This window comes from Cydia splendana, chromosome 7, assembly GCF_910591565.1.
Source record: "Cydia splendana chromosome 7, ilCydSple1.2, whole genome shotgun sequence".
In the NCBI taxonomy this organism is placed as follows: Eukaryota; Metazoa; Arthropoda; class Insecta; order Lepidoptera; family Tortricidae; genus Cydia; species Cydia splendana.
The window spans coordinates 6,609,576-6,637,559 of NC_085966.1; the positions used below are offsets into that span (position 1 = coordinate 6,609,576).

General features: G+C 38.4%; 1 protein-coding gene, 1 long non-coding RNA gene and 6 other non-coding genes across 10 annotated transcripts; 4 read left to right on the forward strand and 4 right to left on the reverse strand.

Annotated features, from left to right (window-relative positions):
- LOC134792089 (pyruvate kinase-like) lies at positions 1-27,979 on the forward strand. 3 transcript variants are annotated; one of them, XM_063763262.1, is made up of 11 exons: positions 1-141; positions 16,538-16,670; positions 18,579-18,802; positions 19,303-19,525; positions 20,941-21,047; positions 22,868-23,014; positions 23,854-23,955; positions 24,591-24,836; positions 26,241-26,463; positions 26,834-26,990; positions 27,746-27,979. In XM_063763262.1, the coding sequence occupies exons 1-11, from the start codon at positions 109-111 to the stop codon at positions 27,756-27,758; spliced, it is 1,608 nt and encodes a 535-aa protein (XP_063619332.1). In that variant the 5' UTR covers positions 1-108; the 3' UTR covers positions 27,759-27,979. The 3 variants fall into 3 exon arrangements, with proteins under 3 accessions (XP_063619332.1, XP_063619333.1, XP_063619334.1); XM_063763263.1 differs by lacking the exon at positions 1-141 and adding an exon at positions 553-704; XM_063763264.1 differs by lacking the exon at positions 1-141 and adding an exon at positions 3,945-4,224.
- Trnad-auc (transfer RNA aspartic acid (anticodon AUC)) lies at positions 8,370-8,442 on the reverse strand. Its single transcript has one exon. It is a non-coding gene; the product is annotated as a tRNA-Asp (tRNA).
- LOC134792471 (uncharacterized) lies at positions 8,590-9,579 on the reverse strand. Its single transcript, XR_010144429.1, has 2 exons — positions 9,436-9,579; positions 8,590-9,297 (listed from the first exon to the last, which is right to left on the reverse strand). It is a non-coding gene; the product is annotated as an uncharacterized LOC134792471 (long non-coding RNA).
- On the reverse strand, positions 8,670-8,742 carry Trnad-auc (transfer RNA aspartic acid (anticodon AUC)). The gene has a single exon. It is a non-coding gene; the product is annotated as a tRNA-Asp (tRNA).
- On the reverse strand, positions 8,970-9,042 carry Trnad-auc (transfer RNA aspartic acid (anticodon AUC)). The gene has a single exon. It is a non-coding gene; the product is annotated as a tRNA-Asp (tRNA).
- On the forward strand, positions 9,364-9,436 carry Trnad-auc (transfer RNA aspartic acid (anticodon AUC)). The gene has a single exon. It is a non-coding gene; the product is annotated as a tRNA-Asp (tRNA).
- Positions 9,664-9,736, forward strand: Trnad-auc (transfer RNA aspartic acid (anticodon AUC)). The gene has a single exon. It is a non-coding gene; the product is annotated as a tRNA-Asp (tRNA).
- Trnad-auc (transfer RNA aspartic acid (anticodon AUC)) lies at positions 9,964-10,036 on the forward strand. The gene has a single exon. It is a non-coding gene; the product is annotated as a tRNA-Asp (tRNA).
- Positions 27,980-27,984: the final 5 nt, after the last annotated feature.

The window sequence follows — 27,984 nt, forward strand, 5'->3', positions numbered from 1 at the left end:
GTTTTATCAGTCGATGATAAACCACGGTCGAATAGGACGACTCACAGACGGCCTTTTAAGTCATCCGGGCTTGGTTGTCGGTCGCATTCCTTCAAATTAGTGTGAATCATGAAAGCTGTAGAAACTAGGAGGAATTTCGGGGTAAGTTTTTAATTAAAACTCATTTTTTATTATTACCTATAATTTAAATGAAAATAATAATAAAAAATATATACGGGCCGACTTGAGAACCTCCTCCGTTTTTTTCGTCGGTTGAAAAGCCAATAACAAGTCGTCATAGCGAATGAGGCATTGTAAAAAAAATATATGAATAGATGTAAAAAGTAATTCACCTGACTACCAATATTTTATTTGTAAAAAAAAGTATTTCGAAGAAAATTTGACCTTTATGGTTTAAGCATTAATACAGAGAACGGAAACCTTTTCGACATTTAATCTGTTAAGATAATGTTTAGCAACAAAGCGAACATGAAACAAAATGATATATAATTTGAAATATAGTTTAAATATTTCGCACGTAGGCAACAATGTGGCAAGCGTAAAAACTGAATCCGGATAATTTACCTGTGACATTGCTTGACCTCTAAAGTCCTTTTTAACTTTTTAGCTGTCAAAGTACCTACGTTAGCGGCTGGGCACGTTAACGTTGTTTTATTTCAGAAGTTTTGTTTAATTTGATATATACATAATTTAATATGGCTTCGGTAAGTTTAATAAATTATATCCATGTTTACTAATTTACTATACTTACCTTCGTACTTTAACATGAATTTTCGAATTCTATTTGCCTTAAACTAAGACGGACTGACAGGAGCCGAGAATGGAAAAAAGACTAAAACAAAATATGTCGTATCGTGCTAATGAATGAGACTGTTATTTGGTCAAGAGTTAATTGAGGTTGATTCCCGGTTCAATCATAATAGGAATTTGTGACTTTTGGTGGTCCATTTAATCCATTTTACGCTTAACACAGTTTCGAGGTAGCGTTTTATATGCTCAATATTTTAATAATACTTTAATAAATAGTGATATTTAACAATATTGTTATATTTGTTCTAGTTATGCTGATTGTTTATAGCGATAATATTCAAACAGGTCGAAGTTCTAGTATTATAACATTTATAACCTACAAAATGTAATTTTGCTTGTTTGCGTCCTTGAAATCAGCCGACATAGGCGTGAGACATGAGCTCACCGGCGGCGGCTGTTAAATTAATGCGCGATTACAAAACTAAATTTTTATATGTAGATCATCCTTGTTAGTGCATCGTTCTTTATTTAACTAAAATCTTTTTTTAATTCATAAGTTTATTTCATAACTTTACTTTAGGTACTATTACTACCTACTGATTGCTTCGTATAAAAGTATTAATGGTAATTATACTATACCATCCTCATTCAATTATATTCTATTAAAGCTATTTAATTCGCAGAGATTAATAATAATTTAGGAAATAGACTTTTTTATCTACATGATCTTGTGGCAATTGGTAGAGTTGACCAAGAAAAGTCTGCAAAGATTTTGATAGCATACGCATTGCAAGTGTTATTTATACGTCATAATTTTATAGAAGTTGTTCTAAGGATGTTGACACCTATGTTCTAAGCAAATTTTGAGGTATTTTTGCTGTCGTGAGCTTCGAGTTTCTTAGCTTAATAAAAAAATGAGGCTAAAAATCCACAGCTTTTTAACCTCCTTTTCTAAAATTTTGCTCAATTAAAACTCAATCACAGGAAGCTAGAATATAAACCGAGCTTGGGCGTTTGTCCTTAAATATTCAACAGTTATTGTATAGAGTATAGAGTCTGTTCGGACTTCGGAAAGAGAAGGGTCGTGTAACCCCATACATTTTACGACTCTTCTCTTTCCGCACAACCTACTAGTATAATATTAGACACAAACAAACTCTAAAAAATTAGCACTTTGTCACATTTTCAACCCTTGCCTCCTCCTGATGTGACGTCACATATTTGGCAATTTTATTCTCAACATTGATTAAGTACCTATGTAAATATTGTAACTATACAGTGTGGAAAGATATGTCGGGCCCTGGAGGGAAACTACCTTAAATCCTTAAGTTGGCTCATTTTACTTAAAGGAGACATTCCTTTATTTTTAAAAAGAAACAAAACTGCATTCAAAGTTTTTTTTTAATTCGCTTGTCCCGACCGGGAATGGAACCGAGTAAAACTTCCAAAAAATAAACACTCGCTATTTTTTTCTACTAGTCGATATAGTTAATGTTAATGATAACATTTCTCTAAAAAACATTAGGTCTTACACTCGTCTGTCGTACAAAATATCCATAAAATCGAATATTTAGTACTCAAGAATATTTTTAGACAAGCAAAATTGAAGAAAAAAAGAAAAATCTTTTAATGCAGTTTTATTTCTTTTTATAAATAAAGGAATGTCTCGTTTAAATATAATGAGCCAACTTAAGGATTTAAGGTAGTTTCCCTCCAGGGCCCGACTTATTTTTCCACCCTGTATATTGTAATTCATTAAAAAAAACGAAAGCGGTAATTCATATTAGAATTAGGTACAAAAATATTTTTGATACAATCGATAGGTATTAGAAATTTTATAAGTGACATTACAAAGTTTATGACCCACCTCTTCCTTCTCACAACATGTCACATTTTCTCAACCCCCTCCCTCTCACTAAACATGTGACGTAATTAATGGATGACACCCGAAGGCAATTATATTTTAAGTAGCCAAGTAGTCGTTTTTCACCGGGTCTTTTCTTCTGCTTTTTGAGATCGCGTTTCGGTAAACATAAGTTGAATATTTAAATAAAATTACGTAAACGCAGTAAACGAACCAATTTACCTTCATTTCTTCGTAATCTCGCACTTTTTGTGGACAACAATGATTTTATCATTGTCTATGTACTTAAACCTTTTATTTACATGAACTAGTTAAAATATATGTTAATTATTACTATTCCAATGAAAGTTGCTTTTAGATTATACGTTAAATACACCTACTAACAAAATCTGTCATAAATGCATTATTTGTCTTTTCTATTGAACTCCACTTTACGACAGCAGATTTTCGAAATTCAATCGATCGGGCAAAAATGCCGCAATGTCTAATCGGCAATGTATATCGGTGAGGTTTATGCCAAGCCAATTATCCAACCCCTTACACTATACCTATACAGGGTCGGTTGCACCAAACGGTCTCTCATCGTTACAGCGTTCGCAAAATTTTATTGTATGGGAAATTACATACTTCACTGCTGTTTGACGTTAATCAGTTACTTGAATGTGGTTTGTGCAACTGGGCCTAAGACAACACAAAAGTATACGTTATCACGGCCGAAGTTGTATTATCATACTCCCAGACTCCCGTGGAGCTTCCACTTGTGGCGTGTTAATATGTTTACACTATATATGATATATGACTGATCATTGAATTAAATTTACAGGCGGTTGCTTTAAGAGAAAAGTACATTTTGTACACTTGGAACTTAAAAACATTTGTGTCCTGCGCCAAAAATGCATAACTTTAACCGATAACAATACAACACTAAACGGTTGATAATCCCTGACAATATTTCGATAGACAAGATTCCGGAAGTAGAGGAGCCTGCTGATGTCACTTGTACTTCCGTATCCGGTATAAGCAAAGCCTTTCTCTGTCCTATGCTTGAGTAAAATCTTTTGTAAAAAAAAAAGTAAAATGTCAGTAAAGTTCAAGTAGGTAACAGTTTCGCGGCAACGGAATTTTATTTATTTACTGCATTGATGTCAGTAATCAATAATGTTTATTCAGTTTATGTAATATAAACGTAATACAACTAGTTTAGTGAGATGAGAAGCTATTGGCAAGATTTCAAATGTTTAAATTTAGAACTAATCTATGTCGGACTTATGATCTAGGAGAATTGCAGTTTGTAGTTGTGAATTTGTATTAATTTATAAAGTGACTTCGAGTTAAGATTAGGGGTTGTAAAAATACCGTTCGAATTTTCGGTTTGTTGTATTCCCGGCCGCGTCGCGACTCTGTTGGCCGGTGGTGCGCGCGCCGCGCCACGGGATTCAGTACGCAAGTCCAAACGTATATGCAGACTACTTTTCACGCGGAAGGGCAGTTCAAGATCACAGGCGCCGCTTGTATCACCTCGCGTACCTAGCCGTGACAATTGTGACAAATATTTTCATTGCAAAACAGTAAGGATGGTGTGGCCGACCATTTACGATGGGAAAACTGAGGTGAACAAATTTTTCTATTTTCGTTACGCACTGGAATAGTTTGATGCGATACACGTTACCTTGACGATTTTTCACGCTTGCCGGTTTTTGCTCCGTTTTCTAGTTCAGTTACGTAGCCTACAGCCATTTACGTGACGATTTGGCTTCTTCACATCATTAGAAACGAATAGTCTCAGTTGTATTTCAATGTTAACTGATATTACCTAGCTTTTCATGTTTCCACTGCTTATCAGCTGTTTTACTACACACAATATAATCAAACCACATTGCAATTATTTTATTATCTAAATGCAACATAAATACAGCAAGGAAAGATACTCAATGTAATAAAATAAATAAGTACATGTAATATGAAGATATTGCTATTAGTCCTATTAATTACTATATTACCTAATCAGTAACAAAAACAAATATTAAATACCTAAACCTGTGATGCATTTTTAGTGATTTTATAAATAAGCAAAGGACACAAATAGATAGGACACTTTTTAGTTTATATTCTTTATAGCAGTATCAAAAACTGTCTTGATAATCATTGTGTATATCAGTAAAAAAAAACATTCACATGTATCACTTAAATTGGAACTTTATGTTCCAACACGTAAGGTCTATTATTGCTTTATGCACATTTGGTGAAGGTCACAGTAAGATTCCTAGGGGAGTGCCTTCATCCTTATAGGGTTTCCTTTTCATTTGTATTCTCATTCATCATATTGAATGGGAGCTTTTGCAGCTGCAATAAATTACAAAAAAACTGTAGTACAGTCACCTGCAATAATATGATACACAACGAAGGCTGCAAAATATCTCACTGGATCTTATTTGTAGAGCCATAAAGACTGTCACATATTTTTGCGACCTTCGAAGAGTAAGAAGTGACTGTACCATTGAGCGATGGTGATTGAGGACTGTTAACTGTATGTAGGTGGACCTTTTGTAATAAGGTTCACCAATGTACAGTTAGGAGTGTTGCTTTGTATAAGGAGTTTATTTATCGAATGGCATATGTACATGACACTGGATTACAATAAGGAGTTAGGACTTCTTTATAGTCCAGATTTTTTAATAACAGAAAGTAAAAGTAGAGATGCACCGGATATTCGGTTACTATCCGGTATCCGGCCTCTCCGGCCATTATTTCAGCCGGATAATGGCCGGATACCGGATAGTGCCTTACTATCCGGCCGATACCGGATAGTAACATTGCTTGATTTCGGAGTAAACAAATTGGATTTAAGAAACAGTGACAGTCATAATCATACTTGTTTATTATTTTAAAACAATTTAAACATTCTACTGACTTACACGCGCACTCATTTCGAACCTAGAAATGTGTCCGCTAGGAAACAGGTCAAACCTGCACAATGCGCACCTGAAAAACCGAAATGTAGTTATAGTTCCGCCGGCCCATGGTCAGGCCGAATATCCGGTATCCGGCCAAACAACTATCCGTTGCATCTCTAGTAAAAAGTTTAAAGTTGCCCTTAGACATTTAGGAGCAAACTAGGTGCTCATAAATATCTAAACAAAGTTTTGAATAAACCATACATAAAATTCATTAAAGTATAAACTGAAATGAAATAATTAGATTTGTCCCCTGAAAGTTGTGATAGTTAAAGTATGGTCGAAAGCATTAATTTATGACCCATTTCGTACCTTGTCACAGTGACAATCAATATGAATGCTAGAGCTAGAGACACAACAAAATGGGTCATAAATTAAAACCTTTGACTGTACTTAATTTTTAAGTATTTATATATTAGTGATGTACCGACTATTGATTTGTCCGACTAGCCGACTAATCGGCGCTCGGATGGCCGATTAGTCGGCTAGTCGGCCAGATCATTAGTTTGATCTAAGTTTGGTTCAAATGCACAAAAAAACAATCGTTTTACCCTTTTCGTTGCGCTATTTATCATAGTAACGCTAAAAAATTTAATAAAATAAATAAAAAATCCTAAGGCTATTTCTTATACGACGAGCGGACAATCGGACATAAGAAAGCGACCACACGGTCAATAATGTCGAACAAAAGTTTTCAAGCATGCTAAATAGGAATTTGGGTAAAATAGGTGAAAAGCTTATGAAAATATGTGCTGTTTATTTCTTTTTGCCTTGTTTTTCTGTCACTTATAAAGTGCCGACTAATCGGCCATTTTTGCCGACTAGTCGCCGACTAATCGCCGACTACAAATGAGGCCGGATAGTCGGCTTTCCCGACTAGTCGGCGACTAGCCAGTACATCCCTATTGTATATATTAAATTCTAACTTAAACACCATTAAAATATTCAATAGCGTTGACAAAGACTTGAAATGTTTAGAACTCCAAACTTGAAGGAAGAATTTCAATATATCTTTATTTAACCACAATGAATATGCGCTAGTAATTAACATGACAACAATAACTGCCAAGTGCACTTGACTTGTGACTGAATGTTAACACATTTAAACTAAAATGAACCTTATATCACTGCATTATTGTTTGTATTTATTTGTGCATGTCATCTGCTCATTGTTGTTGTCAAACTAAAATAGAGTTTATTGGTAACAAGATAAAATTTAAGTTTCTTTGTGTTGCTGAATTTATTATAATGAGGGATTTTCCAAAAGGAAATCAGAATGTATGAGTTTTATGCCTTATCTAATCTAATATTATAAAACTTATCCATATTATGCAGTGACAATGTGACAGTCTTTTTATTCAATCTTTGCAGTGCAGTGTCTACTGTCTACTCATTCTCTCTTTATTGTTTGGATACTTTCATGGTAAATATTTACTATATATTTGGATTGGTACTTGTAAGAGTTGTAAGTACATTAAATACCTATGTAAATAAATTCACGTAGTGTGATACTTCCAAGTCGAAGTCAAACTTTAAATCTTCCCGAGGCAGAGGTGTAGGTTTAGAGCCGGTGTGGTTTTATTTGATGTTCATAAGCGCGTTGTAATATGCCTACTTGAATTATAAACTATCTTTATCTTTGTCAAGAGTCCTTATTTTAAGGCAATTTTATTTCGTCTATTACATTAATTTCAGCGTTTTAGCTGATTTTTATTTTAGTAGTAGTAGTAGTAAACACTTTATTGTACAGAAAGACATATTTTTCTGAACTTTTGTCTTTTCTGACAGATTGCTTTTCTTTTGAATTCACTGTTTTTTTCCTTTATCTGCACCAATTGTAAGTACTTATTATCTCTGTTTGGCCATATGGTTGACTGGTAGAGAATGCCATTTAGCATTAAAGTCCGTCATTTGTACATATTTTGTGCAATCAAGTTTAAATAAACGAGGAACACTCCATTAAGGGCCGGACTTTTGTTCACATAGTTCATTAATTCGTTAGGAACCACAACCTAATTAAACTATCAAAAAGATGACTGACTTAACCAATCAAAGAGGTCATCTCAGATTCTTCAGTAGGAAATGAAGCAGCCTTAACTGGTTTCCATTAGCATTGTTAGTTGTGCACATTGTGCTCAATGCCAACTCTGTTAGCCCTATTATTCCATTGCATGCACATCACTAGATAGCAGGAATATGTAGGCGATTGGGCATTTTGCATGTGCAAATTGAGTAATTTGCAAATAAATTCGGGCTGAGTCATCCATCCTTCCAAAAGACAATTATGTGTTAAATTGAAATTTCACTTGGACTTTTGTAACAGGTTACTCTGTTAGAATTTTTCTTGTAATTTTTTTATTTATTGCATAAACGCGTGTTGGCTAGTAGATTTACCTAGGTGTACCTAGGCAGTATGCAGTAGATATGCGCTGTGCGTTGTATCATGTGTGCAATTGTGCATCATGGTAAACGATGCTTTAGCACGCAAATCCTACGTTTGTTATTCAATTAAAAAATATCTCCATCTGCGAGAATTGAATAATATCAGTCTTAAAGTCTAAACTCTGTATCTAATCTAAATTTGCATGTGGTGCAAATTTGTCAATTTACATAAACGCTAATTAGGTACTCACTTATTGTTTTTAAACAGTAACGTGTGGTATACATTGAACAAGATACTTACTTCTGTCTTCAATATCTACATAAAGAGTCACAGAGATAATCTTTGAGTTTTTAACAAGCAGAAACGTCTGCGAACGATGCTATTAAGCTTAGAATAAATTTAAAAGTGGAAAAATTACTGTCTTGGGTGAGACTTGAACTCACGGCCTCTGGATTGATACTCCAGCGCTCTGCCATCTGAGCCACCAAGACCTCATCCATAGCCAGCAAACCTTTCCACCATATTATAGGTCAAGGGGACCATAGCGACATCTACCGCAAGAGTGTTACACTTCTTAAACGGCTACCGGAGTTCCAAGTCATATTGGAAATTCACCAGTTACGATGTGCTACCCATACTAATTTTAATTTTTAACAAGCAGAAACGTCTGCGAACGATGCTATTAAGCTTAGAATAAATTTAAAAGTGGAAAAATTACTGTCTTGGGTGAGACTTGAACTCACGGCCTCTGGATTGATACTCCAGCGCTCTGCCATCTGAGCCACCAAGACCTCATCCATAGCCAGCAAACCTTTCCACCATATTATAGGTCAAGGGGACCATAGCGACATCTACCGCAAGAGTGTTACACTTCTTAAACGGCTACCGGAGTTCCAAGTCATATTGGAAATTCACCAGTTACGATGTGCTACCCATACTAATTTTAATTTTTAACAAGCAGAAACGTCTGCGAACGATGCTATTAAGCTTAGAATAAATTTAAAAGTGGAAAAATTACTGTCTTGGGTGAGACTTGAACTCACGGCCTCTGGATTGATACTCCAGCGCTCTGCCATCTGAGCCACCAAGACCTCATCCATAGCCAGCAAACCTTTCCACCATATTATAGGTCAAGGGGACCATAGCGACATCTACCGCAAGAGTGTTACACTTCTTAAACGGCTACCGGAGTTCCAAGTCATATTGGAAATTCACCAGTTACGATGTGCTACCCATACTAATTTTAATTTTTAACAAGCAGAAACGTCTGCGAACGATGCTATTAAGCTTAGAATAAATTTAAAAGTGGAAAAATTACTGTCTTGGGTGAGACTTGAACTCACGGCCTCTGGATGTCGCTATGGTCCCCTTGACCTATAATATGGTGGAAAGGTTTGCTGGCTATGGATGAGGTCTTGGTGGCTCAGATGGCAGAGCGCTGGAGTATCAATCCAGAGGCCGTGAGTTCAAGTCTCACCCAAGACAGTAATTTTTCCACTTTTAAATTTATTCTAAGCTTAATAGCATCGTTCGCAGACGTTTCTGCTTGTTAAAAATTAAAATTAGTATGGGTAGCACATCGTAACTGGTGAATTTCCAATATGACTTGGAACTCCGGTAGCCGTTTAAGAAGTGTAACACTCTTGCGGTAGTTGTCGCTATGGTCCCCTTGACCTATAATATGGTGGAAAGGTTTGCTGGCTATGGATGAGGTCTTGGTGGCTCAGATGGCAGAGCGCTGGAGTATCAATCCAGAGGCCGTGAGTTCAAGTCTCACCCAAGACAGTAATTTTTCCACTTTTAAATTTATTCTAAGCTTAATAGCATCGTTCGCAGACGTTTCTGCTTGTTAAAAATTAAAATTAGTATGGGTAGCACATCGTAACTGGTGAATTTCCAATATGACTTGGAACTCCGGTAGCCGTTTAAGAAGTGTAACACTCTTGCGGTAGATGTCGCTATGGTCCCCTTGACCTATAATATGGTGGAAAGGTTTGCTGGCTATGGATGAGGTCTTGGTGGCTCAGATGGCAGAGCGCTGGAGTATCAATCCAGAGGCCGTGAGTTCAAGTCTCACCCAAGACAGTAATTTTTCCACTTTTAAATTTATTCTAAGCTTAATAATCTTTGAGTATCTATAGGAAACTGTTTATCAATTTAGACATCAATGTGATAAGGAAATAACATAAATTCGTCATAACGCTTAGTCTAGTCGTCTTTTATCTCCTATCTTCGTTTTTTTTATCGCAACTTAAACAGAAAGACATCCAACACACAGCTTAAATGGTTGAAGATAGGACCTTGTAGTTTGAAACATAATACAATCTTCAAATACTGTAGAACTCCACTAAGAAAGGATTTTTTAAATTTAACCCCTTCTTCTTCGTGGTCGTGACCTCAGGTCTGAGGGACGGGACTCCTATGGTTATTCTTCCTACCACTGCTCTCCAGGCCTCTCGATCTTCGGCCATCTGCATCGTTGCCTGGAGCGAAGTCTGACCCCTAACCCCTAGGAGGGCGAAAATGGGGTTGAAAGTCCACGCTGATGAAGTCACAGGCGCCGGCTATTCATTCAGCTAGTATACTATCTTCTTCTTCGTTACACTCTTGACAGAGTGGTCGTGGCCATTATGTAGACTTTTAAGCGACTCGTTTAACGACACGTCGCCATTCCTCCTGTAGAGCTGCTTTCCGTGAGCATTCGCCTACTGTGGCCGACTCACTGGCTTTGATTTGGTCGGTCCATCTCATTGGCGATCTTCCTCTAGCCCTGTCACCTCCCACTCTTCCTTGCACAACTAGACGTTCTATTGGATGTTCCGTCTCGCCGAGACACGTGTCCAAAGTAGTTGAAGATCCTTGTTTTGACCGTAGAAAGCAACCTCTCTTTAATGCCTCCTCAAGAATAGATGCGTTGGTCCGGAACTCAGTCCATGATCCGTAGTATACTATACCTATATTACCTATATGAAAACAGAATTCGTAGCTCACCCCAGTTCCGTCTGCGGTTGTGGTTTTCCTGGTTTTATAGGTCTAGGTCTAAACATATTCCGATACTAGCTGTGCCCGCGGCTCCGCCCGCGTGTAATTCGGTCTGTGTCAGTAAGCGGCTAATTTCTAATCCTAATTTCTCTCCCTCTCCCCTGGAGGCGGAACTTGAAGTAAAGTTGACATATGGATATGCTAGAGGACTGAAGTCCAGATAAAATATTTTACAATTAGGTACCACTAAATAAAACTACACTCCAAAATCAAGAGTTTTATTCGCCCTTATTCAAATTTTACACGTGATTTAAACTTACAGAATATAACCAGGGACAGGAACCGGTTACCTTAACCGGGGTTTTTCATAGGGTTATTTTAGAGGTGTTTATAAAAACCCCTACCATAACGGTAACCGCTTAATAAGGTAACACTTTGATTCGGTAACCGTATCAGATCGAGTTAACCTCTGTTACCGGTAACCGAAATAAAAACCCAATCTATTCAGTTACCTCATTATGAGGTTTTTGACCAGTTCAAACGATTGTAATCTTTACGCACACTTAAATTCAACTTATTATTGAATAACCGAGGTTGGCATGGGCGGTCTATGAAGCCTCCAGCACAAACAAGTTTTTTTGCCTTTCCTATGTTTATCTTTATACCTACCTGTGTGGTGTGTTCTTATTATAAATATTATTATATTATAACTAAAATAATTAAAATAAATAAGTTTAATCAAATAAATAAATTAAATAAATTAAATAAATTAAATAAATTAGATAAATTAAATATTTTAAATAAATTAAATAAATAAAATAAATAAAATAAATAAAATAAATAAAATAAATAAAATAAATAAAATAAATAAAATAAATAAAATAAATAAAATAAATAAAATAAATTAAATAAATTAAATAAATTAAATAAATTAAATAAATTAAATAAATTAAATAAATTAAATAAATTAAATAAATTAAATAAATTAAATAAATTAAATAAATTAAATAAATTAAATAAATTAAATAAATTAAATAAATAAAATAAATTAAATAAATTAATTTATTTAATTAAATAAATTAAATAAATTAAATAAATTAAATAAATTAAATAAATTATATAAATTAAATAAATTAAATAAATTAAATAAATTAAATAAATTAAATAAATTAAATAAATTAAATAAATTAAATAAATTAAATAAATTAAATAAATTAAATAAATTAAATAAATTAAATAAATTAAATAAATTAAATAAATTAAATAAATTAAATAAATTAAATAAATTAAATAAATTAAATAAATTAAATAAATTAAATAAATTAAATAAATTAAATAAATTAAATAAATTAAATAAATTAAATAAATTAAATAAATTAAATAAATTAAATAAATTAAATAAATTAAATAAATTAAATAAATTAAATAAATTAAATAAATTAAATAAATTAAATAAATTAAATAAATTAAATAAATTAAATAAATTAAATAAATTAAATAAATTAAAAAATTAAATAAATTAAATAAATTAAATAAATTAAATAAATTAAATAAATTAAATAAATTTAATAAATTTAATAAATAAAGTCAATAAAATCAACAAAATATAAATAAAGTAAATAAAATAAACAATTTTTTTAGTATTTTTTTTAGTTCTGACGGCACTCACTAAAACTACTTTAATGTAGCAAACCAGTAAGCAACCGATAATAAAGGTTACCATAACTGAATGAAAACCTGTTAAAAACCCTTAACAAAAACCCTATCGCGATGGGGTTTTGAGATTAACTCGGTTAAAGGTTAGGGTTACCGTTTCAATAAGGTTACCATTACAATCAGGTAACAGTATGATAGGGTTACCGAATGATAAGGTAACCGAATCGATTGGGTTACCGAATTGATAGGATTAAGCGTAAAGAGGGGTTTTCCGGTCCTTGAATATAACCAAACGGAGTGGTCATTAACAGTCCCCTCTGTCGAAAATAGGCGGCCAATGGTCAACCGACGTTTATCTGACATGGCTATGTTTACGTTACGTAGCTACACATTTGATTTGCCCCTCCCCCGCAAAAAACGCCAGACTATTTTGTACCGAAAATTATAGACATGGCGTCTCCGTTGGTTATATTCTCTAAGGATTTAAACGACAGAGTAGTAGGTGTATATCGGACAATACAGTAAGGTATACGCGCGCGAGCGAAAGCGAAGCGGCCTGCCTGGCTAGAGCGCCACTTACCGTGGTCTTCTTCAGACTCCTGAGGAAGACCTCAATGCCTTGCGAAACTTTCGCGAATGATTCGATTTTTTTCGGGAAGGCATGGTAAATGCGTATAAAATGCGAGTCCCAAATCGTTTGACTCCGCAAACGACCAGTGCCGGATTAAGATAATAATATTTTGATGCCCTAAGTATTTCTAGACCATGGTGCCCCCTCTCCCTAGGGTCATCAAGATTACATTGAATTTTTTTGGTAAATTGAGTGACGTTCATTGCTGCATTTCAGCTGAGAATGGAAATCAGTCACATAATTTTATCACGAAAATTGACAGTGCCGCAGCAGTAACGTTGCGACAGAGTACCTTATGCTGGTGCTGTCGCCACCCGAATGTCACCTTTATCATAAACATCTTACAATGTTATTGAAAACGCGAACGAAGCAAGCGCGAAAAATTTTCGATATAAATAAACGCAATTTGATAGACAGTTGTACATTTTTACTTTTAGTACGGAAATCAGTCACATCATTTTATCACGAAAATTGACAGTGCCGCAGCAGTAACGTTTCAACAGAGTACCTAATGCTGCTGCAGTCGCCACCCGAATGTCACCTTTATCATATCTCAGAAAGTAATTGAAAACGCGAGCGAAGCGAGCGCGAAAATGTATCGATATTAAAAAAACGCAATTTGATAGACAGTTGTACATTTTACTTTTAGTACGGAAATCAGTCACATCATTTTATCACGAAAATTGACAGTGCCGCAGCAGTAACGTTGCAACAGAGTACCTAATGCTGCTGCAGTCGCCACCCGAATGTCACCTTTGTCATAAACATCTTAGAATGTTATTGAAAACGCGAGCGAAGCGAGTGCGAAAATTTTTCGATATAAAAACGCAATTTGATAGACAGTTGTACATTTTTACTTTTAGTATGGAAATCAGTCACATCATTTTATCACGAAAATTGACAGTGCGGCAGCAGTAACGTTGCAACAGAGTACCTAATGCTGCTGCAGTCGCCACCCGAATGTCACCTTTATCATATCTTAGAAAGTTATTGAAAACGCGAGCGAAGCGAGCGCGACAAATTTTCGATATAAAAAAAACGCAATTCGATAGACAGTTGTACATTTTTACTTTTAGTATGGAAATCAGTCACATCATTATATCACGAAAATTGAATGTCACCTTTATCATATGTTAGAAAGTTATTGAAAACGCGAGCGAAGCGAGCGCGAAAACTTTTCGATATAAAAAACGCATTTTGATAGACAGTTGTACCGTTTTACTTTTAGTATGGAAATCAGTCACATCATTTTATCACGAAAATTGACAGTGCCGCAGCAGTAACGTTGCAACAGAGTACCTAATGCTGCTGCAATCGCCACCCGAATGTCACCTTTATCATATCTTAGAAAGTTATTGAAAACGCGAGCGAAGCGAGCGCGACAATTTTTCGATATAAAAAAACGCAATTTGATAGACAGTTGTACATTTTTACTTTTAGTGTGGAAATCAGTCACATCATTTTATCACGAAAATTGACAGTGCTGCAGCAGTAACGTTGCAACAGAGTACCTAATGCTGCTGCAGGCGCCTCCCGAATGTTCACCTTTATCATAAGCATCTTAGAATGTTATTGAAAACGCGAGCGAAGCGAGCGCGAATTTTTTTCGTTAATTTTTTGTGCCCCCTATAATTCGGTTTTTTAGCATTAGAAATAAGGTAAACAATCTTGATGTGTCTTTTAATTCAAAAACACATTTTAAAAATAAGTTACGGCAAATATGTAACAATTATGAATCTAATACGATCGTTTATATTCTTCTGCTTTCATAAGTAACAGTTACTGATTTTTAAAAAGCATTTTTCAATTAAAAGACATGTCAAGATCGCTTACCTTCTTTCAAGTTCTTTCTAATGCTAAAAAAAAACGAACTATAGACATGGTGCCCTAAGCAATGCTTATTTTGCTTAAAAGGGTTAATCCGGCACTGCAAATGACAGAGGTCAATGTGTTTTTTTCAAAGTACCCACCTTCGTGGCCATTATTAAGTGCTTAAGGAGGCGATACGTATGAATATGGATTTGATATGGATGCGATATAATTACGATTAGGTATAATTCATGACGGAGAAAATAAATAATTTTATACAATTATACGCGTGTTGATTATATAAACACACATAGTGTTTATTTTATCACTACGTAACTATGTAAACCCATTTTTAGTTTTCTTGGTTACTTAATGTTTACTCAGCTAGCCCAAAAGATGGCACTGTGCAATGAGGGGCGATTAATTTACTGTCGTTTAATTTTGTTGTATTAAATCAACACAATTATTCAATTAAATTTGTTGATATCCGTACGATTGATTGAAATTTTGGAAGAGGGGTCTTCTAAACTTAGAGTTAATTTGGCAAAATCCTTCCTCGGTGGCTTATTTATGTCACATCGTATTAAATTCAGCGCCATCTGTTAGTTTACCAGGGTACTCTATAGTGTTAGCACATATTTGAAAAAAGTTTGCCCCTCCTTCCTAAGTAGCGCCATACGATTCAGGGGCAAACTTAAGTCAATCGATTATTGTGGCTACCCCCCCTTTTAGGGGTTGAATTTTTGTAGCCTATAACCTGGCCGGGGATTTTCTCGACAGATTAGTAAAGTTTTCATCAAAATCCGTTCAGCCGTTTTCACGTGATGCGCGTTCAAATAAACAGACAAACAGATAAACAGATAAACAGACAAACAGACAAAAATTCTAAAAACTGTTGGAACGTGTTCTGTTATCAATTCTAAGTATTCCCAGCCAACTTTTTTTCAAATATCTTCCATGTACAGACTTTCGACCCTCTTCAGCTTTATTATATGTATAGATAGATAGATGACGTGTATTTCACTGTTAGCCAGGCCAGTAGTGTTGTGGCCTTTGAATATGTTGCACTACACTGTGGTTTCAACTGTTAGTAAAAACAGTCGTATTATTCAAAATGTACGTACGCGCGCTAATGGTTTAGTGTAAACGATATGTTCTAATCAGATTTTATATTAAAAAAACTAAAAATATCCATTATTTATATCGAACTAATGTCATCTTAGGTGGAGTTTTTTTATGCGTTCAGCAAAGCCTTAATAACGTGGTCGTTAACGAATGCATTTGTATAAATAAATATATATTATAACAAGGGAAAAAAGTGTATGAATAATTGCTATGTATAATTTGTCACCTGATCTTGTGAACTTCATCTTTTTTTTTACGCGGCAATAGTGACTAACGAGCCCATTTAACATTTAGGTGCGTCCATACCTAGCAAACACGCCCGTTTAGTAGAACGGTTTGTAGTGATGGAGCAAGTGTCTATAACCTCAAGTTTTTGTTGCCAGGCGGGGTCAGCAGAGAAGCCCGGTCAGCAGCAAGCGGCTGCCGACGTTGGGTCACACCTGCAGCACATCTGCGCCCTCGACATCGACTCTAAGGCCTCCTATGTGCGCCTGTCTGGAATCATCTGTACCATTGGTAAGCCTCTTCCGAGAAATTGATTGTTTTTATCACTTATTTTATAGTGTGTCCTTAAGTAAGTAACATTTTATTGTACGGAAGAGAGGAATACAGGTACATCAGATAGAACATAAATATAGTACAAGGGCGAACTTATCCCTAAGAGGGATCTCTTCCTTAATGTCCTTATTGACATCTGAGGCTTGACTATTCGTGGACAAGGGTACCTATTAGATACGGCTTCGGTTGTTATCTACTACCGTCAAAGATATTGGAAGAGCCATGAGAAGTTCAAGGAATATACTATTGATAAGGATGGATGTATGATAATTGATAATACAAGTCCTCCCTCCTCGCGTCGGTTTCCTCAATGCTGAGGGTCGTGACCATCTCGTCGAAATAGTTTTGTGTGGACCACTCGGCGCCACACACTTCTATCTGCTGCCTCGTGAAGAGCGTCGTGTACGGTGGTGTCGAGGGTGGTGCGAACCTGGTCAGACCAACGTATCGGGCTTCTGCCCCTAGGTCTGTTTCCTTCCACTTTGCCAGTGACCACTAATTTTTCGAGATTATCGCTGCTTTTCCTGGCTATGTGTCCGAAGTACTCCAGAATCCTTCGTAGGCAGGTGGTAGAAAGCCTCGTCTGGATCTTGAGCTCCTGAAGAATCGATACGTTGGTGCGATGTGCTGTCCAGGGAATCCCCAGCATCCTGCGCCAGCACCACATCTCAAAAGCATCAATGCGGTCACGGTCGGCTTTCTTTAAGGTCCAGGTCTCTGCGCCATATAAGAATATGGAGAACACCAAAGTGCGCACAAGGTTGGTCTTGGTTTTCAGGGTGATGCTCCTGTCCTTCCATATCTTTTGTAGCTGCGCCATAGCTCCTTTTGCCATCCCGATTCGACGTCGCACCTCAGCTTCGCAAGAGCCATTATTACTAATGCTTGAGCCCAGGTATGTGATGTTGTCAACTACCTCCAAGTCAAGTGTTCCGGTGAGCTCAAGCTTGCCTGTGCGATTTACGACCATTATCTTCGTCTTGGATCTATTTATAGAGAGCCCTAGTTCTCCGCTTATGCGTTCCATCCTATCCAATAAGGTGGCCATCTCAAGTCTGCATAACGCAAATTGTGAATTTTGCGTCCACCAACGGCAATTCCTCCTCCCCAGCTATCGCAGGTACGCCTCACTATGTACTCACCGTATATATTGAATAGGATGGGCGATAGGATACAGCCTTGACGAACTCCTTTTTTAAAACTGAATGGTTTGGATATTGTACCGTCGATCCTCACCATTCCTTGGCTATTGTGGTATAGTGACTGCAGAAGCGCGGTTAAATGATGAGGTACACCCAGTTCTGATAAGACTCTCCATAGATAATACAGGTACCTACCCCTAATTTTTTCCAAAGAAAAAAATCAGTTCAAGTAAACTAGTTTTGGTGCCAAGAATTTGTATTTAACTGTCTGATGTTGATAACACCCTTATAATCCTAATTTGAATTCTCCCCTCATCTACTCAAAGGTTAGCTGGGAGAGATCCCTTATAGGGATAAGTTGACCGTAGTTCTGTAGAAAGCGACCAACTTTTTGTTTTTGTCAAAGTGACTTACACCCTAACTCAGTAGCTTTGGTCGCTTTCTGCATTGATAAAAAAACTGAGTTGGTCGTTTTCTGCATAACTACGGTCAGTTTGCCTTTGTACCTTTATTTCTGTAAATTTTATGTAAATCTGTGTTGTGTACAATAAAGTGATTACTACTACTGCTACTACTATAAAGCAACTAGGAGACGGCCTACATAGCCTAAGGCTATATACGTTTATTTATACTTACATAGCCTAAGGCTATATAAGTTTATTTATACTTACTCTATAGGCCATCATATTTCTTACACTCCATCTAAAATACCCTCTTTCCCCAGGGCCCGCCTCTCGCGATGTCTCCATGCTCGAAAAGATGATGGAAACGGGTATGAACGTCGCCCGCATGAACTTCTCGCACGGCTCCCACGAGTACCATGCCGAGACCATCGCCAACTGCAGACAGGCCGAGAAAAACTACAGCGAGAAACTGGGCTTCCCATTCTCGCTGGCTATCGCACTCGACACCAAGGGACCTGAGATCAGAACTGGACTTTTGGAGGGTGTAAGTATTGATACACTTCTAGTTTACATGTAGACTACAATAGACCGTATGAATTATCACGGCTCTCATGAGTACCACGCCGAAACCATCGCCAACTGCAGACAGGCTGAGAAAAACTACAGCGAGAAACTAGGCTTCCCATTCTCGCTAGCGATCGCGTTCGACACCAAGGGACCTGAGATCAAAACTGGACTTTTGGAGGGTGTAAATGTTCTGTTATACAAACCATGTAGTCTACAGTCTACACATAGTGTATTAAACTCTCATAGCTCTCATTTTGAGCCTATCCCAAGTTGAATAACAATACAGCGATAATAACACATGCGACAAATACACACACTCACACACACAAATTACATAGCGATGATATCATGATTACAAAGACGACGTTTTTTATTGTTGTATGTATGTTAGTAGGTATGTTATGAGTGTCATGACCATTGACGATAGTAACGTGTGATAACATCAGATAAGACTTCTAAAATATATTTTTTATACAGGGTGGCTCAGCCGAAGTAGAGCTAAAGAAGGGCGAGACCATCAAGCTCTCCATCGACCCCGCGCTCGCCGAGAAGGGCAACGGCAGCGCCGTGTTCATCGACTACAAGAACATTATCAACGTGGTCAAACCCGGCAACCGCATCTTTATCGACGATGGCCTGATCTCCGTCATCTGCCAGTCCGTGGCTGCAGATGGACTAGTCTGCAGTATTGAGAACGGAGGTGAGTTAACTAGGAGGTTAGCCAACACAAATAACGTTTCACCTATCTGATAGGGCAGCGGCAGTATACATAGACTACAAGAACATTATCAACGTGGTCAAACCCGGCAACCGCATCTTTATCGACGACGGCCTGTGACCTATTTTATAAAGCTACAAGTTACAATTTACAAGCGGAAGTCTCTTTCTAACCCTATGTGTTAGAACGAGACTTCCGCTTGTAAATTGTAACTTGTAGCTTTATATAATAGGCCACTGATCTCCGTCATCTGCCAGTCCGTGGCTGCCGATGGACTAGTCTGCAGTATTGAGAACGGAGGTGAGTTAACTAGGTGGTTAGCCAACACAATAACGTTTTACCGATCTGATAGGGCAACGGCAATATGCATCGACTACAAGAACATTATCAACGTGGTCAAACCCGGCAACCGCATCTTTATCGACGATGGTCTGATCTCCGTCATCTGCCAGTCCGTGGCTGCCGATGGACTAGTCTGCAGTATTGAGAACGGAGGTGAGTTAACTAGGAGGTTAGCCAACACAAATAACGTTTTACCGATCTGATAGGGCAACGGCAGTATGCATCGACTACAAGAACATTATCAACGTGGTCAAACCCGGCAACCGCATCTTTATCGACGATGGCCTGATCTCCGTCATCTGCCAGTCCGTGGCTGCCGACGGACTAGTCTGCAGTATTGAGAACGGAGGTGAGTCAACTAGGTGGTTAGCCAACACAAATAACGTTTTACCGATCTGATAGGGCAACGGCAGTATGCATCGACTACAAGAACATTATCAACGTGGTCAAACCCGGCAACCGCATCTTTATCGACGATGGCCTGATCTCCGTCATCTGCCAGTCCGTGGCTGCCGATGGACTAGTCTGCAGTATTGAGAACGGAGGTGAGTTAACTAGGAGGTTAGCCAACACAAATAACGTTTTACCGATCTGATCTGATAGGGTAAGAGAGGTAGAGTTCTAACAAAGACAAGGGTTCATCCGCATATTAGGTACATCACAGCAACAGGGGCACAGAATAAATAATAGTACAGAAGATTCACTGTCAAACAAAACCAAAATTGGTGTGGGATGGATGTACTTGTAGCTACTTGTTGCGACGCGACGAAATCGCGGAGTGAGCCACGCCTGACAGGGGGAGGGGGGAGAAGGTGTCTAAAAAAATCTAAATTTTGTGTGATATAATTAATGGATGACCCCCAAGGTGATTAGTTTATTCATCTTTAAAAACTTCTGACAGATAGATACGGCAATACAAATCTATTGTCAGACTTGGAAAAAGTAGGCGCGATTTTTAATCCAATTAGTTTTTCGTCAGATTGCGTTGTAAATCGATATCTTTAAGTATGAAATGTCTCAATATCGATGCAAGTGTGATACATCCCCTTTTTCAGGTATGCTGGGCTCCAGAAAGGGAGTGAACCTGCCCGGTCTCCCCGTGGACTTACCCGCTGTATCCGAAAAGGACAAGTCTGACCTCCTCTTCGGCGTAGAACAGGGCGTGAGTACCTTTATATTTAATTAGCTTGATCATTGACGTATATCTCGGGACGGGCATTACAGGCACTAAAATGGTATTAGTTCAGCGGTGTCACTCACGAATTCGAGCCAATCGTGCAGTCTAACGCAACTAGTTGCGACCAATCGCGCGCGTGATGCGAACTCGTCAACCAATCGCGTTGTAGCGGTGTCACACCGCTGTACTGGCCCCATTCATGCCCCATTCTTATTGCCCATAAGGCCATCAGTCCTGAGATATACGTCAATGAGCTTGACAGTTATGGTCGGTGGCAGTGTTGGCCGAAAGTTAATGCAAATTGAAAATGTTGGCCATTAACCATTATAAATTGAATCGTAAACTGTAATCGTCCGTTACGGTTTAAGGTTCAATTTATAATGGTTAATGGCCAACATTTTCAATTTGCAATAACTTTCGGCCAACACTGGTCGGTGGCACCAAACAAGGTTGGAAAATGACAATTCGATTCGAAAATTATGTACTAAAATGTACTATGTATGTTATGTACTAAAATGGAAAAACAGTCAAATTGGGGTACTAAAACTATCATTTTGGTGTCTATAATATATTAAAAATTAAGCTGTCGTAGTATTAGTAGCCGTCACACGATTTATGCTAAACATTTTAGGTAGTTAAAATTTATAATTCTATTATTGATTTAATTTTCTTAACAAAAATTCACTTTAACTTAAATTCAATCTAAAACATAGATCGCACATATTTTTTTATCCATATATATTTTCCGATATTTTATTATCGGCCAGACCCGTATATATGTACATAAAATGTTCTCACTGTTATCAGATAAACAGCAAAGACACGCATTCCGCATTTTTATTCACAACCACAGACATCTCCTTATCACGCGTATCCGACGTGTCATATCTTATGATGATTGTGTAGTCTAGGTATATTATCATTATCACATGGAGTCAATACATATGTTACTACGTAGTCGGGTTGAGATATATTATCTTTTACATAAGGAAAGCATGCTACCATGTGAGTGCTAACATTTAAATTCAAGGGCACTGACCTTGATTGGAGGTATGAATTGCGTGATCGTGACCTATTGGCATTGACTTATTGTATAAATTTAAACCTTAATGAGCTACTATTAAGGTCGATTTCGGATACGTGTCCTCAGTTAATTAATATGGATATGTGTCATTGTACTATAGTTCGTTTTTTTTAGCTTTAAAAATAAGGTAAACAATCTTGATGTGTTTTTTAATTAAAAAACACATTTTAAAAATAAGTTACGGCAAATATGTAACAATTATGAATCTAATACGATCATTTATATTCTTCTGCTTTCATAAGTAACAGTTACTGATTTTTAAAAAGCGGTTTTCAAGTAAAAGACATGTCCAGATCGCTTACTTTCTTTCAAGTTCTTTCTAATGCTAAAAAAACGAACTATAGCAGACTTAGTGACACATAATAAGTAAGATTTCAGAAAAGTTACCCCAAATAACCTTACTTACCTCATAATGTGAGTTACAAAATGTTAAGTTAAGCCGCTAATCTACAAACCTCTCTTTTGTCTCTATGTGTCCTAACACTAAACTTTTTTTGTCCTCTGGCTTTTACTTCCTGCAATTTTGCATAGGGTTAATTTGCCAATGTCGGTGTTGACTTTCACACGTGAGGAGAATGTTCGGTATAGTATATTTGTTTATTTTTGGGAGGATGCAGGTGGGAAAACCTAATCCCTAAAAACAAATAATTTAAAATATTTTGATAATCTTTGTATTCGTTGTCTGTGATGTTCAAAACACTACTTCATCAATGTCATACAGGTTGACATGATCTTCGCGTCGTTCATCCGCAACGGCGCCGCGCTGGTCGAGATCCGGGGCATCCTCGGCGAGAAGGGCAAGAACATCAAGATCATCTCCAAGATCGAGAACCACCAGGGCATGGTCAACCTCGACGAGATCATCGCCGTGAGTATATCCTATTCAGGGTTGCACAGGAGACATCCAGTCAACTCACGTATTGTGATAGCCTGGCGACGAGCTCACTATAGAAATGATCCTATGAAGTAAGGTCTTCAGTAGACATCCCTGCCTTCCTTATGGAATTCTGACCTAGTCACACAGTAAGCCCAATAAGGGCTGATTTAGACGATGCGAGAACTCGTATGCGAGTTTCATTATATTGCGGTTTTTGATCGGTCGGTAGAATTGGACGTAACGTAACCAACAGTCCGCAATGTAACTAAAATGGCATGCGAGTTCGCGCGCCGTCTAAATCAGCTCTAAGGCTTGTTGGTTAGGTACTAGACGACAGTAGTCCAGCACGGATATGATGGTTCTTGTCTACGTGACAGTGTGATAAAACGGCATCCGTCACTTTCAATCGCCTGGTGTTAAAAAGTGACGGTTATTTTATGACGTGGATAAATCCATCCATAATACGCCTGCTGCGGCCGTATCACCTGTCGCCATGCCTGTCACGTTCTAACAAGTATGTAAGTGCAAAAGTGACAGGCATAGTGACGGGCGATAAAAATGGAACCATGCTACAGGGGCATGACAGGTGCGCCATTGATTGCAGTATTTTGTCGCGGAGTTACGCAGCTGACTCTCTGTAGCTTCTGCTTACTGAACTTCTATTATTCAGAAAATTACTATTGCCATTTAAATTAGTAACCCGTACTTTATCTCGCAATCCGGAAAAAATGCATATGGTTGTTTTAACTCCTGGCTTTTCCATGCAACTCTTCCCCCACTTTTTAAGTGCATTGCCGAAGTAGACTTTATTAGAGACATTTATGTTGCAGGCTTCTGACGGTATCATGGTGGCTCGTGGTGACCTCGGTATTGAGATCCCGCCGGAGAAGGTGTTCCTCGCACAGAAGACCATGATTTCCAGGTGCAACAGGGTAAGTAGTATTATCATTTATCAAGGGTTTATTTTGTATATCATATAGGTACATAGAGCGCCTCAGCATAGCATCCTTCCATCGAATAAGATGAATCAGTAAACCCTATCAGGATAATTATTTCATAAGCAAATGCGCTTCTTTCTGCTCACAATTTCCGAGTTTGAATTGAAAAAAAAAGAACTGCTAATTTCTTTGGTTGCCCCACTGAAGATGTCAGATATGCTTAAAGTGTCATTCTATGGAACTTGCTAACTATGTAAACAAACCGCCATATTGAAATTGTCAAAGAATGATGAATTTAAAAGTGACTTTTGTTTACATAGCAAGTTACATAGAATGACACTTTAGAGGTATTTCCATAGCCATTCCAAAAAACTAGGCGCGTACCTAAGCACGACATTTCAATTAAGGCCTTTTAGTTAAGTGCCACAAAAAGAACGCTCTGAGCGGACTTGCTTGATACTGCCCATATACTATTGTTTTTCACATTTGTTCGGGAATTTGCTCGGAATATGGAGATATTTAAGTTGGGGGCTTTCTAAAGTGAACCGTTGGCAGTTTTACCTTATTTTTCATATTATATCCAATCATCTGGAATTGCCAAATTATGCATAGTATTGCCTAATCCCCAGGTCGGCAAGCCCGTCATCTGCGCCACACAAATGCTCGAGTCCATGGTGAAGAAGCCCCGCCCCACCCGCGCCGAGACCTCCGACGTGGCCAACGCCATCCTCGACGGCGCCGACTGCGTCATGCTGTCCGGCGAGACGGCCAAGGGAGACTATCCCCTCGAGTGCGTGCTCACCATGGCTAACATCAGCAAGGAGGCCGAAGCAGCTATTTGGCATAAGCAGCTCTTCTCCGAGCTCGTCGCTCAGGTACAATACAACTCTTTCTTTTAAAGATTACGCTTTCTCAAGCTAGTCTGCCTTTTGGCCCAAGTTTTATAAACCTCTGACGTGGCCAACGCCATCCTCGACGGCGCCGACTTCGTCATGCTGTCCGGCGAGACGGCCAAGGGAGACTATCCCCTCGAGTGTGTGCTCACCATGGCTAACATCAGCAAGGAGGCCGAAGCCGCTATTTGGCATAAGCAACTCTTCTCGGAGCTCGTCGCTCAGGTACAATACAATTATCTTTAAAGATTACTCTTTCTCATGGTCGTCTGCCTTTTCGCCCAAGTTTTATTAACCTCCGACGTGGCCAACGCGATCCTCGACGGCGCCGACTGCGTCATGCTGTCCGGCGAGACGGCCAAGGGAGACTATCCCCTCGAGTGTGTGCTCACCATGGCTAACATCAGCAAGGAGGCCGAAGCCGCTATTTGGCATAAGCAGCTCTTCTCCGAGCTCGTCGCTCAGTTACAATACAACTACCTTTCTTTTAAAGATTATGCTTTCTCCTGGTCGTCTGCCTTTTCGCCCAAGTTTTATTAACCTGTGACGTGGCCAACGCCGACTCTCGACGGCGCCGACTGCGTCATGCTGTCCGGCGAGGCTAACATCAGCAAGGAGGCTGAAGCCGCTATTTGGCATAAGCAGCTCTTCTCGGAGCTCGTCGCTCAGGTACAATACAACATTACACTAATCTATACGAATTTATATTTTGATCGTCAAGTAGGAAAATAACAATTGATTATAATTATACAAATGTCAAGCAATAAGTACACAATTTAAAAACCATTATAAGCAATCAATTAATTAACTAAATTTTTTTAACAATGTCAAATAATATAAAATGTAAAAACAATGTCAATATAGTAAGCATGGATATCTCATAATGATCGTCAAATAAAAATAAAAATGAAATACAGGTCAATAGAAAAATTAATTACATTCAGTTTATTGTCTTACATGTCATTTCCATATATTCATTTACAGAATATAATGGATTATCCAATAAAAAGAGTCTCAATTGGACGTAGTTTAGGGTAAAGGATCCATCCTCTAAAATTTGTCATTTAAATGAATGACTTCCGTTTGACAGAAAGTTCAAATTTTCCTAACAGATTTTTGTGGATTGGATCTTTTACCCTAAACTACGTCCAATTGGCGTTCAAATGTTTCGTCAGATGGTTCGGTTCGCAATTTTGCAGGTAGACGTTCATAGTACGTTGGTCCAATCACCCTCGGAGTTTTGACTGAAAGTGCCATGCGACGCGGCACTGTGCGTAGTCTACCCGTGGATCGCTGGATCGGAGCTGTTCGCCCGCAACCTTTCTCGTGAGGTGGCTCGTACTGTGTGAACGGCGAACCCGCCTAATAGAACAATGTATTTTCTAGGTGTCGGCCCCCCTCGACCCCGCGCACTCCGTGGCCATCGCGGCCGTGGAGGCGTCCACCAAGTGCCTCGCGTCCGCCATCGTGGTCATCACCACCAGCGGCCGCTCCGCGCACCTGCTCAGCAAGTACCGCCCGCGCTGCCCCATCATCGCCGTCACCCGCCAGCCGCAGACCGCCCGCCAGGCGCATCTGTACCGCGGCGTGCTGCCCATCGTCTACCATGGTGAGTGTAGCCGGTGTACCGGTGTGGTTGTAGCAAGTCTACCGGGATTAGTGTAGCAACTGTACCGAATGTGGGTAGCCAGTGTAAAAAGGTGGGTACAGTGAGTGTGGGTGTGACCAGGGTGGGTGAAGCAAGTGTACCAGCGGGTGTAGAAAATATACCAGGGTGGGTGTAGCAAGTATACCAGGATAGGTGGAGGAAGTGTACCGAGTGGGTGTAGCCAGTATACCAGGGTGCATGTAGCGAGTGTACTAGGGTAGGTGTAGCAAGTGTACCGGGTGGGAATAGCAAGTGTACCAGGGTGGACACGTATATCATGCGTAATTTGTTACACGGCGTGACAAAATCCTAACATTTTATTTATTCCCAGCTCCAACGGCCAGCAACTGGCTGCAGGACGTGGACGACCGCGTGCAGACCGGCGTGAAGTTCGGCCGCGCGCGGGGCTTCATCAACACCGGCGACCTCATCGTGGTCGTCACCGGCTGGAAGCAGGGCTCCGGCTTCACCAACACCATGCGCGTCGTGTTAGTATCACAGTGGATTCTAAACCTTCGGGAAAACCTGCGTACAAAATTAACGATTATTCTTTATGGTGACAGTTCCCCACTCTGTCGCTAGCTACCAGTGGCGGCGCGTCTAGATTGTTCGTAGGCAAGCCGTAGCTGAGTTGCGCTTCCTTTTCTTCATAAGTTTAAAGAAAATACCAAAGAGCCTGAAAATCAGACAAGCCGATGGGAATCGAGTTCTATGGACGCTCCGCCACTGCTAGCTACATAGATGTCACCATGGACTGTCAAAAATACTCATACTCGTAACCAGGGATGTTGCGAATATTCGCATCCGCAACCGCGGAACTTCCGCATTATTTTCAACATCCGCATCTGCATACTCATCCGCATAAAATCGATGCGGAGCTTATTCGGATGCGGATGTCGAACAAGTCGCTACAGGAATGTCTTAGCGGCGGCGTAAGTGCTAGGTAATTTCTCATTACCTATAACGAAATCGTTTAGATCTAGAAAAGTCGGCCAAGTTACTGTTTATTAAATATAACGCACCTATATTCTTGCTAAAATACTAAACGTTTAGTTTTTTTAATAAAAATGTAATATTTGATTTTTTTTAAGAACCTAATCTTGACATCCGCGGATGTGAGCCTTCAAATATCCGCATCCGATCTCAGAAAATCTGCATCCGCAACATCCCTGTTCGTAACGTAATAACAGTGTGATTTCCTTTTAAAATTTGAAGCATCTGTAACGTTTATCTTTCTTTACAGGCATGTGGAGTAAAATGAAGAAAACAACTACAAATATACATATACGCTAAGTATTAGTACAGCGGACAGACGCGCTACTAGTGATACATAAACGGATATCTGTAAAAATGTTTCTCGGTATATATAATATACATTTAGTGTTAGGATAATGTTTTATTTATTGTGAATACATCGCAAGAGTATTGTTGTATGTTTGCGTTTGCTGAATAAAATTTTGAACATGTATCTATGTTACATTT